Source organism: Desmodus rotundus, chromosome 5 (genome assembly GCF_022682495.2).
Source record: "Desmodus rotundus isolate HL8 chromosome 5, HLdesRot8A.1, whole genome shotgun sequence".
NCBI lineage: Eukaryota > Metazoa > Chordata > Mammalia > Chiroptera > Phyllostomidae > Desmodus > Desmodus rotundus.
Window position 1 is genome coordinate 148988588 of NC_071391.1, and position 17234 is coordinate 149005821.

Genomic DNA, 17234 nt, shown 5'->3' on the forward strand with positions numbered 1-17234 from the left:
TTTGTTTTTTTAGGTTCAATTGTTGACAGATATGTCTTTATTGCAATTTTATTGTTTGTAGTTTTGATCTTCTTTTTCTTTATAAGTCCCTTTAACATTTCATATAATAATGGTTTGGTGATGATAAACTCCTTCAGTTTTTTCTTGTCTGGGAAGCTCTTTATCTACCCTTCGATTCTAAATGATATCTTTGCTGGGTAGAGCCATCTTGGCTGTAGGTCCCTACTTTTCATGACTTTGAATATTTCTTGCTAATCCCTTCTAGCCTGCAAAATTTCTTTTGAGAAATCAGCTGACAGTCTTATGGGAACTGCCTGTAGGTAACTAGCTCCTTTTATCTTGCTGCTTTAAGATTCTCTCTTTATCTTTAACCTTTGCCGTTTTAATTATGTGTCTTGGAGTGGGCCTCTTTGCATCCAATCTATTTGGGAGATATTTTCTTTGCTCTTACAGGGTTTTTCAGTTTCTGCTTTGTAAAGTTCTTGTAATATGGAAATTTACCATACATACTTTAAGTTAATATGAAATTTATTAGGCAGCTAAAATTTTAGTTTACTATTTTTCCTTGAGTTAATAATGAGATTATTTCATATAGATTTTTGGTAATTGTTCTTAAATTTAAGTTTCAAAAATAAACTACATTGTTTAATTCTGAATCAGACTGTTTTTGTACTTTGACAATTTATAGATGGGCTGTTATAAGCCTGACTTATTTATGAGTAAAGTCCTACATATATACCAAAGAATTTCCAAACCAGCACACAGTTAATCTCAATGGATATTTGTGAAATACAAATTAGAAGAATCAAAGGTATACCATTTCTTATCTATCAAATTGGCAAAAATGAAAAATTCTGAGTGTAATATTGATAAGGATATAGGGAAATGGGAATTTTTAACTATTGCTGATGTTGGAGAAATATAATTTAACCAAAAACCTCCTGCCATCTCAGGAAACCTCTCTTAAAGGTAGAAGAAAAAGAAAACAATTTTATTTTTGAATAAGCATTAATCTAGAATGTGATGCACATCACAGGCAATCTGCTAAGAGATTGTGGAGATCTAAAGACAGCTCTTCCTTTTATGGAGGTATGTAGATACAACCAATTACACACATGCTCTCAAGATAAGCTGTAATAGTGCTCAAGTAAGAAGACTTGATGGCAACATTTGTCACACCTGTATGTTGTTCAACTAATTGGCTTTATCCAAAGGAAAAAGAAACATTTATGACCGTAGGTATTTGAAATTACCTATGGGGCTAGGTGGCGGGCTCAAATTAGGCTCCTATCCTTCCTCAGAAACTAGCAGAAAGGAGAGCTGTCTTCCTTGATCATGTTTCAAAGAGATGGCTACCAGGTCCTTGAGAAAGGTAGTCCTGGGTTACTGGTTCAAAGCTTATTTAGCTTTTAAAAATATTTATATATATTTCAAAGGTGCAGAGAAAGATTGTACAATTATAAGTTTTCTAAAGAAAATGCTCTTAAGAAAAGTGTGTGTTGGGTTTCTCTTCCCTTAGTTTTAACAGGGAGAATTAAACTTCTTAATTCTATTTGACCCTTATACTGATGGGTAAATTGTTCTAGCTGCTTTAGTGGGCAATTTAGCAATGTTGTAATAAGAGTTGAAGATATGATCCACTACTTTTACTTCTAGCTAAGTCCCATAGAAACTCCTAACACATGTATGTTTGCAAGAGGTTTGTAGTCTATTAACAATGAAATGGGAACAGCCAAAATGCCTGTGAACAGGAGGATGAATAAATTCGGGTATATTCATACATTACAATACTTGCAGGGGTGTCCAACCTTTTGATTTCTCTGGGCCACACTGGAAGAAGAGTTGTCTTGGACCACACATTAAACACACAGACAGTAATGAAAACAGATGAGCAAAAAAAAGGTTTTAAGTAAACTTATGATTTTGTGTTGGGCTGCATTCATAGCCATGCTGGGCTGCATGGGACCCACGGATTGGACACTCCTGCAACAGCATCGAAAATGAATGAATTGCAACTCCATATATCAACATGAATCATTTTTAAAAAGATTTTATTTATTTAATTTTAGAGAGAGGGGAAGTGAAGGAGAAAGAGAGAGAGAAAACAGCAATGTGAGAGAAGAACATCGTTTGGTTGCCTCTCATAAGTGCCCTGATCCAGGACTGAACCCACAACCCAGGCATGTGCCCTGACCAGGAATTGAACAAATAGATAAAAGCAAGTTTAGTTTACTCAGTACTTGGCCATACCATATTGCTTGCTAGAGACTTTGTGTGTAGTTGGTTAAGTTTCAAACATTAACCTCCAAACTGATGATCCCACTGTCTGTTAAGGTATTTTAGTCCCAGATAGGTTTAATGAGAATTTTGTGTCACGTATGGTTATTCATAGTACATTTCTTTGCTGACTCCAGTTTCCTCTTTCTCTTTTTACAGGACCGCAGCTGAATGCACAGCTAGAAGGTTGGCTTTCACAAGTACAGTCTACAAAAAGACCTGCTAGAGCCATTATTGCACCGTAAGTTTTAAGGGTCTTTACCCATAATATTTCACATGTTAATTGCTAATAAAGAATAAGTATCTACAGGTTGAGCTGTAAATCAAAACCTCAATGATAGGCTGAGCTGACAAAATTACATTCAGTAAACTTCATGAATCCCAATGACTTTAAACTTTAACTCAAGGGTAAAGGAAATTGGCCGCTTTATTTTCTCAAATACAGTCATTTCAAAATTTATTTTTGGTAATAAAACTGACTTAAAGCAGAGGGATATTTATATTAGGTAAACTTGGTGATTTCAGTAATAATTGGTATAAATGAGTGAGTTCTATTTTAAACATTAAAAAGATTAATCCACATACTTTTAAACTTATAATGAAAAATATACATTAACCATAATATGGTGCAATATGGAGTAGCAACCAGAGTTTTGCTGGAGGAGTAGATTTTTTTGTAATGAAAATCTTTTGAGTATTTTGTCTTTGAATATTAGGGAGCTTTTTAGAACTGAGAGATGACAAATGTACTATTAATGATGTGCCTGTGTTTGATAGGAAGCCAGTTAATTTTGATTTAGTTTCCAGCGCTAATATTCAAAACATGTTGTTTTTTAAGCACATGTTAACATTTTTCTAAGAAGAGTTAAAGTTGGAGTTTGTGGAGTTTCTTCTCAACAGAAGCATCTTTTATGACTTCTCTTGAGTTAAGGTTGGTACCCTGATAGATAATAAGTAATGAAAATAATAATAGTGACCATTTATTAAACGATATGATAATTAAATGAGTAAAAACATAAAGATCCTACATTAATGTTTGGCATGTAATAAGTATTTCATAAACATTAGGTATTTTATGTGCCAAACATTTTGTTAAGTACTCCATTTGTATGTTCTAACTTGATCTCATTAATAGGTATGGGAGACTGACTGTACCACTACAGGCTTCATGACAGACAAGTTATTTAATCTCTTGTGCCTTTTGTCTCATTAGTATAATTGGAATAATAATAGTACTGTCATACAGTTTTTTGTTTTTGTTTTTGTTTTAGTTTTTTGATGATTAAATGAGCTAATCTTTGTCAAACTGTTAGCATAATGACTTGCAATTATTTATTTGGTCATTTGGCAAATATATACCAGGCTAAATGCCAGGTACTCTTTTTTGTGATGCTTTTTGAGTAAATTAGAATCCCTTCTCTCTTAGCGATTGCATTTTAGTACTGGAGGAATACAGACAGTAAACAATTAATTACATTCTTTGTTAGGTGTTGATGGGTGCTAAGAAGAAAAATAAAGCAGATAAGAGGATTGAGAGTGACAATATGGGTAGGGAGTTGCTAGTTTATATAGGATAGAAAGAACAGGTCTGATAAGGTAACATTTGAGCCTAAATGATGGGAGAGAGAGGCTATGCAGATGCCTAGAGAAAGAGGGTTTCAGTCTGGGGAACAGCAAGCACAGACTCTAGGGCAAGATATGCTTAGCGTGCTTGAGAAGAAGCAAGGGGTGGCATGTGTGAGTGAAAGAGGAGTGGGTGAGATGGGCACCAGGGGCTAGATCATGGAGAGGCTTTGTAGGCTATCATAAAAACTTCGGTTTTTATTCCAAGTGAAATGGCAAGTCATGAGAAGTTTTGAACAGAAAAGTGACATGATCTGACTTAGGTTTGAAAAGGATTACTCTTGCCTGCTGTATGGATGTTCAGTTTTTTGGGAACAGGGAGTCCAGTTTAGGATGCATATTGCAATAGTACTGAAAAGAGATGACTTAGTGGCTTTGCTTAAGGACTAGTGCTGGAGGCGATGAGAAGGAGTGTATTCTGGATATATTTCTAAGGTAAGTACCAATAAAATAGAAGAAGAGTCAGTGAGAACTCTTAAATTTTGGTGCTTGTGAAACTGGAAGGATGGAATTGCTTTGATACTGATAAGGGGCAAATGGGTGAAGGTGGGGAGTAGAACTGTTTATGTAGAATCTAGGAATTGACTTTGACCATGTTAATGCTGAGATGCCTATTAGCTATCCAAGTAGAGATTTCAAATGGGCAGCTAGATATGTGAACTGTAGTACAGAGAATAAGGGCCAGGCTGCTTTGGTGTGCATATCACAGGCTGTAGTTGGCTAGGATGTAAAAGATGGAGAAGAGAACAGGTTCAAGGACTAAGTGCCTTAGGCAAACAACTTTATGTAGAGGGCAGGATGAAGATGAGCATTTGCAAAGGACATATTGAAGGAGGACCAGTGAGCAAAGAGGAAAACCAAGGATGAATGACGTCTCTGGGAGACAAAAGGATGAAAATGTGTCAGGGAGGAGAAAAGGATCAACTGTGTGAAATTCTGCCAATTGGTCAAGTAAGATGAGGACTGAGAATTGATCATTGGATTTTGCAGTGTGGCCATTGCTGGTTCACCTTGATAAGAACAATTTCTGTGGCGTGTTGAGGATGAAGGCATGATTGGTGTGGGTTCAAGACAGAATCTGAGAGTGAAATGAAGATTGCAAGTATACATAGTTCTCGTCCCCCCAGGAGTTTCGCTGTAAATTAAGCAAATAGGGCAGTGGAAATATGGTGTCAGGAGAATTTTTATTCAGGATGGAAGATATTAAAGTGCTATAATGTTGGCGAAATGAACCAGTGGAGAAAGAAAAATTGATACAGGGGAAGTATCAATAAGTATCTTAATTAAAAAATTAAGAGGGGAATTTTGTAAAAGTGAGGACCTTGACTGGGTGAGAGACAATGGATCTCTTTGTAGTAACTCATGAGATAGGTTGTATTTTCTTGCCCATTGCTTTGCTGGGGTTTGACTGTTGGCGGTATGCTTCCCTCCTAGTTAGAACTTGTTATGAATGTGGGAGCGGAGCTGAATCAACATATAGTTAAGTTGAGGTTAGTTATTTATGAAAATGTAGCCAGACTTGTTTCCTTTTTGTAGTTAGTATAAAATCGAAGTCACTGGCAGTGGCCTGGGAAATGAAATGTTTGAGCCTGAGTTACAGATACATTGATTTGTAGAAGATTTCCAAATTACCTTAAGTTTTTTTTAAAAAGATTATTAATTTACTTATTTTTAGAGAGTGGGAAGGGAGGGGGAGAGAAAAAGAAATGTCAGTGCGTGAGAGAAACATTGAGGCTGCCTCTTGTATGCCCCCAGCCCGGGACCTGTCTGACCCACAGCTCAGGGTGCGCTCTGACTGGTAATTGAACCGTTGACCTTTCACTTTGTGGGAACATACTTTAAATTTTATGAATTCTAGCTTTCTGGACCCAGCTTTTCTTAGATTTTAGGCATAGATCATATAAGGGGCATAAATCATATAAGGGGGATCCTACAAACACAGAACCTAGATAGCGCACTTTTGAAAGTGCTTAAGCAGATTGCTCATTTTTATGTTGATGTAGAGTAAATAGAATGGTATCATTAAAGAATAAATATTGACCTGTAAACAAACTGTTGATCAATTTTAATGACTCTGACCCACAGGTGGCAAACACAAGGCCTGCAGGCAGAATCCGGCCCTCCACCTTGTTTTATGCAGCCCAGTACCTTGTTTCTGCCCGGCAGCAGCACCGAGCTCCTTGCCCCTAGTTAAGGAGTAGTTACATTTATACAGTCTTAAAATTACATTTGGTCCTTTGAAGGCAACCGTGAGTCTGATGTGGCTGGCCCCTGGTGAAAATGAGTTTGACATATAGGCAGGCACATTTGGGGTATTCAAAAGATTTTAATATGATTTCAAAAATCCTTTGTTTGAATTTAGAGCTACCTTACTTATCTTGAGGCATAGGAGACAGTATGTGTCCCAGGGATATACAATATGTTGAAATGATCTCATGAACTAGGAGTTCCAAACTGCCGTGACTGCCAGATACCTTGATGCCAACATTATTGTTCGTCTTGCAGTATGCAGGAATGTCTTAGCAACCCTTGGAATGGAGCTGTACAGGTATGCGCCACTGAAGAAAACACATGTTGAATATAAAAATATAATCAGATAATTGGGGGTGGAGCTTGTTTAATTATTTTTTTACTATATAGCAGATACTATAAATATTGAAGCCCCCTTTGTACATTATAAAATAAAGTTTAACTCGTTAGTAGTTAACCTGATAGGAGTTGTATGGAATAAAGGGTATTTTTACTTTTTTACTGTGTACATGTGTTACTTTTAATATAAAAACTAGTTTAAAGAATTTAGAAGATAAGAAATGTCTATATGGAACACCAGTTTGCATATAGTGAGCCATACCTGTAGAACTCTACCAGTGTGTGTTATAAGACAATGAATCATAAGTGACAGTTACGTTACTGAAGGTGTGCAGCTTGTTTAGTTTTCATCCTTATTTATATTAATAGGTTATTCATGGCAATAGCTGAAGTCCTATATATTTTAGCATTAAAAATTCTAGATATGCAACTTGTGGTTAGTTTATTCTTGTTTGACTTGACTAACTTTAATAACTTTCTTTAGCTCATAGTATTGTTTACTTAATATTTGTGAGATTCCATTTTATAAAAACAAAATATTCTGAATAATGACTATCTTACTTGGACATTTTGGGGGGATATAATCATTCATCTACTAATATCTTTTATTGAAGCAGGGATCTTGAGGGCCATTGAGAAGTGCCTATGAAAGAAAATAATAAAATGCGACGTACCACCAAATAAAATTGAGGGAGGCAGCGTGGAGGCAACTGTGTCTGCAAACTGTTTAGAGCCTGTGTCATTCAGGTTGTTTTTAATTTTAGTTTCTAGCTTGCCAGATCATATTTTAGCTTAAGTGGATCTTATAGACTTTTGTTATCACTAGAGATCTTCCTATTTCATCTGATCCAATCTTCTCATTTCATCTAGTCCAGTCTTTTTATTTTGCATTTTTGCTGCTATTAAGTAGAACTAGGATTGTGAGAACCTGACTTTGTTGAATTTAAGTAAGTATTCTTTTACTCCCTATATCATCTATAATGAAAAGCCTCTCAGAGAATGCATGGTACACTCTTGGCATTCATGGTTTATATTATTCATCTATAACCTTGGTTGTCTGAGACTTAATAAGTGAAAATCCTTGTCATGCAGTAATTGGTAATTTTACCTGACATAGGAATTTAAATTGAACCACACTGCCAGGTTGGTGTGTGGGAAACTGTTACCAAACCAGTGAATGATCATGGACATTGGCCTTGTATCCTCATTTGATTGCAGCTCTGTGGGGCCACAGAAATTCTAGACAGTTAGAAGCGGGACCTAATGGTGTAAAGGGTCTGCTGTGTAGGATTAAAGGGAGAAGCAAAAGTACTCCCTGTTAAGAGAAGGATCAGTTTATAGAGGCATGGTTTAGCCTAATGACAAATTGTAGATATTAAAACACAATTTTATATTGGGTTGGCCAAAAAGTCCATTTAGTTTTTCTGTAAAATAAAAGGCATAGTTTTCATTTTCACCAATAACTATTGATTTGGATATTTTGAGTATGTCAGCTATCCCCTGCATGGTATAACGTTGATTGTTCTCAATGTCTTGATTTCATCGCTGTCAACTTCAGCTGGTCTACCTGACCGTGGAACATCATTCGGTGAGAAATCTCGAGCAGGGATCTTCCAGGTAGGGTGCGTGAGTTTCTCCCGGCGAGCTTGATTCCACAGTGTTGAGTTTTAACCTTGAGTCCGCTGAAGCTGCCCATAACTCACCAAAATGACTAACACAAAGGGTAAGAGGAGAGGTACCCGTTATATGTTCTCTAGGCCTTTTAGAAAATACGGAGTTGTTCCTTTGGCTACATACATGCGAATCTACAAGGAAGGTGATATTGTAGATATCAAGGGAATGGGCACTGTTCAGAAAGGAACGCCCCACAAATGTTTCTGTGGAAAAACTGGAAGAGTCTACAATGTTACCCAGCATGCGGTGGGCATTGTCGTAAGCAAACAAGTTAAGGGCAAGATGCTTGCAAGAGAATTAATTACGAATTGAGCATATTAAGCATTCAAAGAGTCGAGATAGCTTCCTGAAACGTGTGAAGGAAAATGATCAAAAAAAGAAGGAAGCCAAAGAGAAAGGTACCTGGGTTCAACTGAAGCGTCAGCTTGCTCCACCCAGAGAAGCACACTTTGTGAGAACTAATGGAAAGGAACCTGAGCTGTTGGAATCCATTCCCTATGAATTCATGGCATGATAAATGTGAAAAAAATAAGACTTCTATACTGAAAAAAAAAACCAAAAACAGAAATCTCCAGCAGGAAACTTCACACACCACTTTTGACACGTTGGATCAGTCATAGAACCTTCTCCATACACTGCACAAATTTTTTTTTTGCATTTCAGTTGCATTTTTACCTTTCTTGAAATAATAAAGTATAATGTACTGAAAATGTTACATATTTTCTTCCATCTTCAATATTAAAATGGCTACAAAAATTCCCCAATTTTGATAAGTTTTTTAAAAAATGCACACTGATATGACAACTGTCAAAATACAATCTAACAAAATTGTTTTGAATGAAGTTAAAGACAACTAAGTGCTATTAGAGCCATCTTATGGAAAAAACCAAACGGACTTTTTGGCCAACCCCAGTATTTGCCTTCATGAAAAGTTACGTTGGAGCCAGGGGGACCTGGAAAAGCTAGCAGGGATGACTTTGTGTTAAGGATTTTAATAGCTTTTAAAAGACTGACTGTGACATACTTTTATGATGCACGCTTAAATATCTGTAGAGCCCACAATTTTACTGGTCTTCTGGCTATTAAGCACAAACGAAAACCCTTAGATGTTCCCTTGGTGAAACCTCCTTTATTAGGAGTGATCCCTTAATGAAACCTTGTTTTCATATAAATATAGAATATTAGCAAGAGAAGGAGGGCAGGAACAGAGCATCCGTGGTGAGATTTGATAATTATTGCTGTGGCTTTCTTAAAGTATTAGAAATTCTCTTCTTTGACTATGTTCATGAGTTTCTCATGATGAGTGTTAAGAGGGATGGTGTGCTTAATGATTTTTTAAAATACTCTGCAGTGTATTCTTTCTCCAAATTAGGACTCTTCCACTCTTCACAACTATTTTGTCATTCTTTAAAGTAGACTTTTGAGTCTTCAACTTTAGGAAGACTGAAATCATGAACTGAGTTCTCTTATAAAACATTTACCTTAGTTATATTTTCAAACCTATTGTCCTTCCCTATATAATAGTCTTATAGGGTGTATGATTCTATAACTATTCTTCCAGGTTTTAGGCTTGTTTTTGCTACTCCGTGGACTCCTTCCCTTGTTCCTTCAAATACGTGAAGAATGGGTAGTTAAGAATGGGTTCTGGAGGTTTACTGCCTGACTTTAGGTCCTGGTGTTACTATCTATTTTTGACCTTGAGCAAGTTTCTTAACCTTTCTCCTTTAGTTCCTTGATCTGTAAAATGAGAAAAATAATAATTCCCATCTCATAGTGTTAGTGTGAGGATTAAATGAGTTTAATGCTCTGAGTTACACAGAAGAGTGCCTGATGCATAGTAAGCAGTCAGTAAATGTTAGTTGTTACCATTATCATAACTGTCTTCCTGTAAGTACTTGGTCACTAAGGCATTTGAGTTTTTCTTTTTAGAGTCTAGTAGGGGTGTCCAACTCAATGGCTATTAATGCAGCCCAACACAAAATTGTAAATTTACTCAAAACCTTTTTTTTCCTCATCAGTTTCTGTTAGTGTTTGCATATTCAATGTGTGGCCCAAGGCAACTTTTCTTCCAGTGTGGCCCAGAGATGCTAAAAGGTTGGACACCCCTGATAGAACATTCATTTCTCATTCCCACTACTACTGACACCATTCTAGACCATGACATTATTACCTCATACCACAATTTCCGAGAGGGCTTTGCTTAACACCTCCTGCTTCTGATGTGTCCCTTGTGCTCATGTTTTTTAGTACTAGACTAATAAAAGTTTCAAATTGTCACTTCCCTGCTCAAGAACATACAGCAGTTTTTCAGTAACTTATATTATTAAGCCCAAACTCCTGTCTGACTCTGGCTTAGCATTACTCTCTTGTTCCACTCAGGCCAGTCTCATATTTCCTCATCAACCTCATACACTTGGACATTTGTTCATGTGCTTTCTTCAGCCTTTGTGCTCTTCCTTTGTGCCCTTGCTCTTCTGTTCTTACCATTTCTGTCCTTTCCATACTTCAAGAACCCAATGCTTCTGAGAAGCCTTTCTGACATTTAAGAAATGAGCTTGGGTAGGAACAGGATTGGTAAAACTGGGAGAGACTCATACTAGAAAGACAGGTTGATTTAGAGATTGGAGTATGGGGGTCAGGGTCCTTGAATTGAAGAATGGGACATAGCAACTAAAGTCTGTAAAGCAAATCTAAGATGGAAGGGCCAGCTTAAGGTGTAAGGATGGGAAGTGGAGGGATGGAATAAGTGACAAGTGAGAGCAAAGCAGTGTCACATTCTGAGATTTTGGGTGTAAGACAGACCAGAGCAGATCCAGATGGATCAGGTGGTTTTTAAGGTCCAACTGGCCAGGCAAGATAGCATATATTTTAAATTTATTTTTTAATAGTTTTATTTTTTATTATATATTTTTCTTTTTTTAAAGTTGTTCAGTTACAGTCGTCCCACTATTTTCCCCATTGCCCTCCCGTGCCCCCCAACTCCTACAGTCAATCCCCCCCGCCTTGTCTGTGCCCATGAGTCCTCTGTTCATGTTCCTTGACTTGCCCCTTTCCCTTCTTTCCACTGATACCCCCTCCCCACCTCTCATCTGGTCACTGTCAGTTTGTTCTTTATCTCCATGTCTTCTGGTTCCATTTTGCTCATTTGTTTTGTTGATTAGGTTCCACTTATTGGTGAGATCATATGGTATTTGTTTTTCACTACCTAGCTTAGTTCACTTAGCATAATACTCTCCAGTTCCATCCATGCTGTTGTGAAGGGTAGGAGTTCTGTCTTTTTTTTTCCACTGCGTAATATTCCACTGTGTAAATGTGCCACAATTTTTTGATCAACTCATTTACCGATGGGCACTTGGGCTGTTCCTAGGACTTGGCTATTATAAATAACACTGCTATGAACATTGGGGTGCATAGGTTCTTTTGAGTATAATCCCAGCAGTGGAATTGTTGGGTCAAAAGGCAGTTCCAATTTTAGTTTTTTGAGGAAATTCCATACTGTTTTCCACAGCTGCACCAGTCTGCATTCCCACCAAGATAGCATATTTTTGAATTGAGAAGGGGAAGCCAGTAATGTTAAGACCAGGAACAGGTGATAGGGATCTAAAAAAGTGAGTATGGAGGTCTTAATCCCTGGAAGACTGGGGACACAGTCAAATAGAATGGAGCATGTGATTAAGCAAGATCAGTGCAGGATGACAGCAAAACTGTACTTGCTGAGCCGTAGAACAACATGCATTTCCTTCTGGCTAAGATTAGATCTGTGTTGTGAAAGTATTATTATGTCGAGCAACTTAATAGGCTCCCTTGGATAGAGTGGTTACCATTAATCTGACCAGTAAAGCCCTTGGTGATTTTAGTGTGCTTAATGTCCTATATAACTGAACTCCCAATTAAGCACACTGCTATCTTGTATTGCTGTGATTGACTTAATGTGAATCTGTTTCTACACTCACAACTTAGCCTAGTTCAGATGAGGGTCATTTTAAAAATAGAGCTTCATTGTGGTATGATGAACATACAGGTGCATATATGTAACGTGTACAATTGGTAAGTTTGAAATATGTATACACCTATGAAACTATCATCACAATTAAGATAATGAACATACTCACCATTCCCAATTTTTCTTGTGCCCTTTTGTAATTCTCGTTTCATGTCCACTGATATGTTTTCTGTTACTATAGATTAGTTTTTGTTTTCTAGAGTTATTTATTTATTTATTTATTTATTTAATGTAACTACTCCTTTTTAAAAAGATTTTATTTATTTATTTTTAGAGAGAGGGGAAGGAGAAAGAGAGGTAGAGAAACATCAATGTGTGGTTGCTCTCATGTGCCCCCAGCTGGGGACCAGGCCTGCAACCTAGGTATGTGCCCTGACTGGGAGTCAAACCAGCGATCCTTTGGTTTGCAGGCCCGCGTTCAATCCACTGAGCTACACCAGCCAGGGCTAGAGTTACTTAAATGGCATCATGTAGTATGAACTTTTTTTGTCTGGCTTCTCTTACTCAGCATATTTCTTTATTGAGTTTTGCCATTTTTAAGCATCATTATTTTGAGTGTGTCAGTAGTTCATTCCTTTCTATTGCTAAAGACTATTCTTTTGTATGGATATACCTCAGATAGTTTATCTATTCGCCTTTTGAGGGTTATTCAGTTGTTTCCAGTTTTTGGCTATTTCAAATAAAACAGGGATGAACATTTGTGTACAAATCTTTGTGAGGTGGACACATTGCTTTTTTTTTTTTTTTAAAGGAGTAGACTGGCTTGGATCACAGGGCAGGAGTATGTTGGAGTATGTTTAACTGTTTAAGCAGTTGCCACCCTGTTTTCCATTTCCACAAGTACAAACTGAGTTTCAGTTCTACATTCCTTGCCATACTTGATATGGTTACTCTTTTTAATTTTAGCTATTCTACTGAGTATTTAGTAGTAGCTCATTTTAGTTTTCAAATTAAAATTTTTATTGGAGAGAGAGAGAGAGAGAGAGAGAGATCAGTTTTTGTTGTTCCACTTACTTATGCATTCGTTGGGTGATTTTTGTATGTGCCCTGTCTGGGGATTGAACCCACAACCTTGGAGTATCAGGATGATGGTCCAATGAACTGACCTGCTTGGCCAGGGCTCTCATTTTAGTTTTAATTTGCCTTTCCTTGATGACTAAATGTGGTGAGCATTCTTTTATATGCTTAATTTGCCACCTCATTGTATACTTTGATGAAGTATCTGTTCATATATTTTCCTATTAATTTTTTAAAAATTGTGATAAAGTACACATAACAAAATTTACCATGTTATCCATTTTTAACTATTTGCATGAACAGTTAAGTACAGTGATAAGTACATTCACATTGTTTTACAACCAGTCTTCAGAACTCTTTGTCTTGCCAAAACAATTACCTATTTTTACATATTGGGTTGTTTGTTTTGACATTTTGGTTTATTCAGATATAAATCTTTTATTAGATATATGCTTTATAATATTTTCTCCAATACTGTGTTTTGTCTTTTCAGGTTACTGGGCATCTTGAAATTAGCCATGGTTGGGGAATGATTTACTCCACATTAGTTGGCAAATTGCTACAAATCAGGGCTTTAGTTTTTATTGATTTTCTATTTTAAGAAAGTAATGGGGAAAGGTTAATAATGCCAGTTAAACTTAGAATTGTTGTGTCTGTATCCTTTACATTCTGAATAGTGCAAAGAAGTGAGGAAGGAAATATTCTTTCTAGTATATGAACACTATTATCTAATCAGTAAAGAAGTCATTCGAGTTGTTGAATGTCTTCATTGTTTAACTCTTGTCGGTTGCAGCCATCCCTTGGCGACGAATAAAAGTTCAGCTAAAATCAGTGAAAGCATTCTGTGACAGTCAGTTGGCTATGTGGAATTTGCAGTAAAGAAAGAGTATTATATATTTTTTCATTACTTGTAAATTGTGTGGTATATAGTTTTCTAATTACTTAAAGTTTATAATAAGGTTATTTACATATGTGTATGTATACATTTTCTTTTTCTGAAGAGCCAATTGTTAAACATTCACCAGTATACCACTGGCCACACATTAATAAGAAAGGACTAAGGGACATGTTTCTAGCCTCGTGTAACTTGAATGAGTCAAGAAAGAAAAATAGCTTCCAGAAATGGTCATTTTATAGGTGATAAAAAATGCACTTTTAATGCTGAGACCAGAGGATGGAAGTGATATGTAATGAAGACAGAAAATTACATACAGAAGGTAAAGTAAATTCTGTTAGGACTAAAGACACAGAGGGAAGAGAGCTATTAGTTGTAGGGTGTTTGTTTTGGTCTCACTTGACTTGTTCTTAGTTTTATCATTGTTATGTAATAATTTGTTAATGGTATTGAAGAGGAATGTTAAAGACTCATATATCATTAGCAACTTCAAGTAAGCCTTGGATATCACCAAATCTGACTTTTCTTGATACCAAAAAAATTACAAAATATTTTTTTTAATTTAAAATTCAAACACAGAGCAATTATGTGTTGTTATTATTGTGTAGGAGTTGCATTATTAGTACATTGCTTTTTAATCTGTACATTCAATTGTTATGTTTACCATTGTTACTATATTTCTTTCAAAGATTTTTTTTTTCAGAATATTTTAATTTCTGAATTTGATGCTTAAGTTTAAAAATATTTTGTTTTGTAGCCATGCAGGATATACTTACTGTGGGTCTTGTGCTGCTCATGCTTACAAACAAGTGGATCCATCTATTACGTAAGTAATCTAGCTAGAGACTGTTTTGTTATGGAGTAATGTTGGGAATTACAACTGCCTTGTCACTAAGCTAATTTGTTTTGCATATTTATTGTTACTATATACTCATTCATTAGGAATTTGACTTTTTTGTAAATTTTGTATCTTTTATAGGTTATAGAAAGCTTTAATACTATTTTTTCATTCCCTTAGGTTGGTAAAATGTTTAGTTCTGGAAATTTAGTTTTTACTTTTCCTTAGGTTGGTAAAATGTTTAGTTCCAGAAATGTTAGAATGTTAATGTGATAGTGTGATTTATGAGAAATAAAAATTTGGCCGTTCAGATGACCAAAATGTATTTCTCATGTATATTTGGTTTTAGCCCACAGTTCCTAACTCACAGGTCCCCAAACCCTTGGAATTCCCTAAGTGTTGAATATCATAAAGGTGCCTCTTGTCATGGAGAGGTATAATGAGGTGACTTTTGGATCCCACCTAAGGATAGGGACTGGTTGCCAGGAGAACCAGTCCTGTGATTAGAGGGTTGGAATTTTTCAGCCTACTCCTGACCTCTGGGGAACAAGGAGGGCCTGGAGGTTGGATCAGTCGCTAGCACCCAGTGATTTAATCAGTCAAGACCAAGTAATGAACCCTCCATACAAACCCAAAAGGACAGCTTCAGAGAACTTCTGCCTTGATCTAAGGGAGAGTGTCGCCCCGGAAAGGGAGTGGAAGTTACACTCCCTTTCCCCATGGTTCGCCCTATGCATCTCTTCTAACTGGTTGTTCCTGAGTTATATCCTTTTATAATAAGCCAGTGATTTTGTAAGTATAAAATGTTTCTCTGAGTTCTGTGAGCTGCTCTAGTAAATTAATTGAACCCAGAGAGTATCATGGGAACTTCTGATTTATAGCCAGTCAGAAGTACACATCAACCTGGGCTTCCAACTGGCATCTGAAGTGGGGGTTTTGGGGACAGTCTTATAGGACTGAACCCATAACCTATGGAATCTGATGCTATTTCCAGGCAGCGTCTAAGAATTGCTTGTTGGAGATGTGGAGAACCATCCCCCTCATGCCCAACCCCCCTATTAGAATTCGGTCCAGGAACACTGACAGTTAAAATATTTTGGTTTAAAATTTTTCTTTGAAAATCTGGAGGTGCGCATTTTCTATTTTAATCACTTTCTAATTTAAAATTCTTTATTGTACTTGTTAAGTTGTGGTTAATGACAGAAGAATAATTTCTCATTGACAGGATAAATTACTTGAATTATTTTAGAATCTGACAGTGTATCTCATGGTGTTTAAAGCATATAAATGTTTAATAATTTAATGACAGCTCCGAAGTTAGCTTTATAAAAAACCTTTCTGGCAAATTGAGCCTGAGTAATATACTTACTGTCTCAAATGAGAAACTTAAGAACTTTTAAAATCTTGGTGTATTACTCTCTAAAATAAGAAACATGTGAACTTTCAAAAGCTTCTGCTGGAAATAGCCATCCAAATTACTTAATTTTCTCATCAGCATTTTATTTAGTTAATTTACTACATGTAAACCACTACAGGGGTCCAGTCTGTATTGGTAGTTGTATACACACTATGTGAATGGATAAAATCCATGATCTTAATTCTGTTTAGTGTCAATTGTTAGTGGTAGTACTAGTGATATACATCTGTACTAGTAGAGATGAAGCATAATCATTCAAAAGAAGTGACTCACAGCAGCCGTAAGTTTAAAAGGAAAATCTCACCCACAGCCTACTCTTTTTCCTTTGAGTAGTTTGTTCAGTTTTTTAAAACAAAAAAAAACTGCTCTTTTTTGTTTTTATGTAGTGTACTCTGGACATTATACCATATCTTTTTTGAGAATTAGTTTTAGAAAGTTTTAAATAATAAATAAAATATGTTGCCAAATTAATGAGAATTTGGTTAGCCATGCCCCATTTTTGATGTTTTGAGGGATGTCTTTAACAAATCTTGATACATGTTTAATATACAATTTTAACTAAGTTACTTCATGAATAAGAACAAATAGAAATTAGATTACAAATATTTTCAGAAATTTCCTTTATTTGACCCTGGGCCTATAAACCAGCTATCATCAAGGTAAAGTACATGCAGTAACTTTTCCCAAATCTTTTTCTATTTGAGAGAATCTTTATTGATGACAGTATCTGCTAGAAGGGTACCCCCAAATCAAATTTGGCCTTAGAATTCATAGAGAGATATACAACCAATACTGGTAGATGTGGACAGCTTGTGTTAATTAAGTCAATGGAAAATGAGACTGGAAGGGAAAAGATAAAGAATAAAAAGGGAAGAGAACCAAGGACTAAGAATATGACAAA

The 17234-nt window shown here is 36.1% G+C and overlaps 1 protein-coding gene and 1 pseudogene across 5 annotated transcripts in view; both read left to right on the top strand.

The window, feature by feature from the left end:
- The window catches only part of MEMO1 (mediator of cell motility 1), a 110259-nt gene that overhangs the window by 37754 nt on the left and 55271 nt on the right, over positions 1 to 17234 (top strand). For 2 of the 5 annotated variants that reach the window (XM_053923602.2, XM_053923604.2), the window contains exons 1-3: positions 2437 to 2518; positions 3116 to 3208; positions 14836 to 14904. In XM_053923602.2, coding sequence (XP_053779577.1) covers positions 3189 to 3208; positions 14836 to 14904 — 89 coding nt within the window. In that variant the 5' untranslated portion in view covers positions 2437 to 2518; positions 3116 to 3188. Of the gene's footprint in view, positions 1 to 2163; positions 2181 to 2436; positions 2519 to 3115; positions 3209 to 14835; positions 14905 to 17234 lie in introns of those variants that run through there. The other 3 variants (XM_053923601.1, XM_053923603.2, XM_071221571.1) reach the window with 2 other exon arrangements.
- Positions 6285 to 9396, top strand: LOC128780795 (large ribosomal subunit protein eL21-like; annotated as a pseudogene).